At 41.0% G+C, this 4,074-nt stretch overlaps 1 protein-coding gene and 1 non-coding gene across 2 annotated transcripts; both read right to left on the bottom strand.

The window, feature by feature from the left end:
- Positions 1–2,610, bottom strand: LOC18014636 (origin of replication complex subunit 1B). The gene has a single exon (XM_006396671.2). The coding sequence runs from the start codon at positions 2,593–2,595 to the stop codon at positions 76–78; it is 2,520 nt and encodes an 839-aa protein (XP_006396734.1). The 5' UTR covers positions 2,596–2,610; the 3' UTR covers positions 1–75.
- Positions 1,502–1,578, bottom strand: LOC112085913. The gene has a single exon (XR_002899191.1). It is a non-coding gene; the product is annotated as a small nucleolar RNA snoR28 (small nucleolar RNA).
- Positions 2,611–4,074: the final 1,464 nt, after the last annotated feature.

Raw genomic sequence — 4,074 nt, 5'->3', positions numbered from 1 at the left:
TGATCATCCAATAATCATATGAATCAAAACTAGTCTTCAATTTATAGAAAGTTTCTGGATTCAATAAATAGAAACTCACAAGTAATTAGCCAGCCATGGAAGATCCTTGTTGTCTTTCAAGGCAAAAGCAACATCATCACTTGGAAAATTAAGTTGCAGCTTCTGCAATCTGTGCCTCTCTCCAGGTTCACAGAGTATGATTCTGCATTCACCGAGTTCGCATCCCACCTTGAGAAGAATGTCCCAACCAGGGAAAGCTTCTCCATTGCTAAAGCAAAAAGAAGACACTGTCGCTGCAACTTTGTCAAAGGTTGTCTCTGCCATTCCTGTTTTGTAAAGCTCATGAACCATAGCTGTCAAGAAGATCTTACTCAGTTTCGATACGCTCTTCATAACTTGAATGTGAGGTGCTTGAAACATCTCTTGGATCGCTGCGTCAACATCTCCCATAATCACCAGCTGGTTCTTTGCAGCGGTTTTGTTACTCTTCAGACGGTAATCCGCCACTTCTGCTGCACGCCTGCATATCTCAAGCGCCCTTCTTGCGTCTCCTGAAATCGCGGCTACTTTTCTCGAAGCAAACTCAATAGCTGGCTTCTCAAAAGCATCGATTCCTTTCAACCTCGTAGAAATGATTTCTTGTAGCTGAGTGTGGTTATAAGGACCAAAACATAGTCTCTGTATACCCATTCGGCTTGAAATCCGAGGAAGCAGCTTCTCTGGAAGATCCATAGTGTTTGCTATTCCCAACACAATCAGCTTGGAGTTAGGCTTGGTAGGCCAATCAAGAATGTTGTATAACACCGACTGGTTTCTAGTGACTAGAAGATCAAGCTCGTCTATGAGAAGTATGCAAGGCTTATCATCTTCCTTCCCAATCTTTTTCCCTTCTGCAAACCTCTCATTCAGAGAGTGTAGAGCTTTCTTCCAACTGACACGATGACCACTCAATGCTTCATAGATTACGGTGTAAATGTTCTCAGGTGAAGCCAATTTGAGACCATTGATCTCCACAAAACAATACGGGTTTACGCTTCCAGCTTCAACCTCAGCCTTCAGGTTCTTCATAACAGATAGTACACTGATAGTCTTCCCAGTCCCTGGAACACCATGAATGTACATGCATCTTCCTAAACACTGATCATCCGAGATTGAACCTTTTATAAACGCAGTGATCTCTTCCATTTCTTTGTTCCTACAGGGAAGAGACTTGGGACGTGTCGCCAACAACAAAGTAGCTTTCGCTTTTTCTAACTCAGTCTGCTTATGACATCTCACATGTTCAGGAATCCGCTTCGCTCCCACTTTCTCAAGTCCAAAGAAACGTCCTTTAAGAGAATTCGCAGCTCTTGCGCTCGTTGAACCTCCTCTCTTACTCTTTGAATCTCCACGGCCACTTTCTTCATCATCATCAAACTCCATCTCTTCATCATCACTATCAATCTCCTCCTCCTCTTTCTTAGAGTTCCATTCATGGTCACTCTCGGAATCTCCATCAGCCAATTCAGCCAAACGCTTGAAGCTATGCCAATGCACATCATATTCATACTCACATAAAAACACATCATTTCCATCATTGCTTGCCTTTGAAAACTCTTTGGGACACTTCACAAAACAATGCCTGAGTATACATTCCATCTCAATATCAGCAAAATCATTCGTCAAATAAAGCTCTCGTTTCAGGTTATGCTTTTGACGCCCTGAGGCAGTCTCTTCAGGTATCATATACCAATGAGCTCTAATCCAATACACACCATCTGCTTCTCTCCACAGCTTCTCAATCCGAGCAGCCCAAAGATCGCTAGAAAGAAGCTTCTCCCTCGCTGTTCTCATCAGTTTCTTCCCTTCCGGTGGTTTCGGAGCCTCAAGTGTCTGACCTGACTTACGAACCTCACAAAATCCACAGATCCAATCACCTTCTGGAACCTCTTTCAATGGAGGCTTCAAGCATTTCAAATGAAACCCACCTAAGCAATCATCACACTCAATCATTACGTTACTACCTGATTTGAAGCAAATCCGGCAATCTTCGATCTCTGGGTCTTCTTCTTCGTCAGAGACCGCGTCTTCTCTCCTCTTAACATACACATCGTCGCCGACTTCGAATTCGACACCATCGAATTCCACTTTGTTGTAGTAGACTCTCTTATTCGAACTTGTTTTCTTCTCTTCGGTTTTTTTCCTCTTCTTCGTCGTCTCCGATCGATTTGGGGATACAGGAGAGAACGAAACTTCAGAAACTAATGAATCTTTCTTCGATTTACCGTTTTTCTTCTTCGGAGTTGTGAGATTTTCGGGTTTCTTCAACTTCGCTTCGAAATCATCATCGGTGGTCCGTTTTCTGGGCGCTCTCTCCCTTTTTTGAATCAGGTTCATTTCTTCGATCGATTCTCTCTCTCGACCATTGATTGAGGCGATATTCTCTTGCCCATTTCCCAGATCGATCCGTCGAGAAACATGGCGAGCGGATCTGCGAAGAGGGGTAAGTGTTTCTGGGGTTTGGGGAGTGAGCAATGTTGAAGAAGAAGGAGACAAATACGATTTGCGATAGATGTTAGTTTGGGTTTTGATCGATTTGGGAGTTGCAGCAGCCATGGATGTGCAGAGCTAGGGTTTCTGGGCAAAGGAGAGAGAGGAAGGAGGTAGAGAGAGAAAGATACTGGCTGGTTGGAGAAGGAAGGGGCTTTAGTGAGAGAAATTTGGCGGGAAATGTTCCCTCGAAGAAGAAATGTATTTATTTTTAATTACTTTATAAAATAGGCATTTAATTTGGAAATGAAAGATTTGGTTGAGTTTAATAGAGAGAAAATAAAGATTCATGGAAATTCAAGATTATATAATTGACTAATGACTTTATGACTACTGAAATAGTTCTCTTAACTTTAAATACACATCGATTATGAGCTAAAATTAAGAGATTACAGCTATTTCATTTATCAGCCATTAATCTTGGGTTTCCGTAAGATAAGTCTGATGTTTAATGTGGGTTTCAAGATTAAGTTGGATTTTGGTTTTACAAAAACAGTTTAAGAATGTCAAGTATTTAGTTTGATTTTCATTGTAAATAGCCTTCTTTTGGTTAATCGCAAACAACAATGTGAACAACAAAAGTTTCCAATCATTTGCGTTTGAAATCTGGTTAGTAATCTTTTTTATACAGAAACACAAACGCAATTTGCTTTTGAAATAATGGAAATCTTTTAAAATCAATAAGTGGTTTGTCATAATTTATGTAAAGGTGATTTGCATCAATATTATGTTTGGAAGAGCAAATAAAGAGATTACCGACGAAAGACAGTCAATTATGTGTATAACAGTATTCAACGAAAAAAAAGAGGTGGAAATTACGAGGTACCCTTTGCTCCCGAAAAGAAAATATCGTTTTTTCTGACCCCCGATGGAACCACACCATTTTACACAAACACACACGCTACCATGTTTCTGAAACACTAACAACGTAAACTTTATGAACTACTTTCTCCAAACTTGAAACATTGTCGTCTAGTGAATATCGTGGGATATGTAGTGGGTCACGTAAATAGACTTGTGCGAATTGGTAAATATCATAGGATCTGTAGTGGGTCACATAAATAGACACAACCTCATAACATCCTAAACCTCCGCTAGTAAACAACATTATTAGGGTTGTCTACAACGAAGATTTACGAAGGTATGACTACTCCTCGATGAATATAACTACTCCTCGATGAATATAACTACTCCTCGATGAATATCGTGACTACTTTGAGTTAGTAGTTAGTTATTTAATGTTTGTTTTCTTTCTGGTGAATGTAGATGTTGGAGAGACAAATGGTTTTGCTTGTGAGGGGGAAATGGTTCGAAGGCGGAAATGGAGTGTTGACTTTTCTGACGGAACGCACATGGAATAGCCAAGCAGTTTTTCTCAGCTCAAGGATGGAGTTCAAGGAAGTGGTGAAGCTGACCAAAGAGAAAATGGGGATAAACGAGGACGCCGCCGTAGCTCTGACTTACCAATGGCCCTCTTACATGCTTATGGACGACGGCAGGGACGCACCACCAGTGTCAATCCGAACGGATGACGATGTCGCGCTT

Source organism: Eutrema salsugineum, unplaced genomic scaffold (genome assembly GCF_000478725.1).
Source record: "Eutrema salsugineum unplaced genomic scaffold, Eutsalg1_0 scaffold_3, whole genome shotgun sequence".
Lineage (NCBI taxonomy): Eukaryota > Viridiplantae > Streptophyta > Magnoliopsida > Brassicales > Brassicaceae > Eutrema > Eutrema salsugineum.
Note: the sequence above shows the minus strand (reverse complement) of the source record. Positions and strands in the feature narration are given on the sequence as shown.

Excerpts from the sequence above, each read along its gene's own strand:
- LOC18014636 (XM_006396671.2), bottom strand. The coding sequence starts at position 2,595 with ATGGCTGCTGCAACTCCCAAATCGATCAAAACCCAAACTAACATCTAT.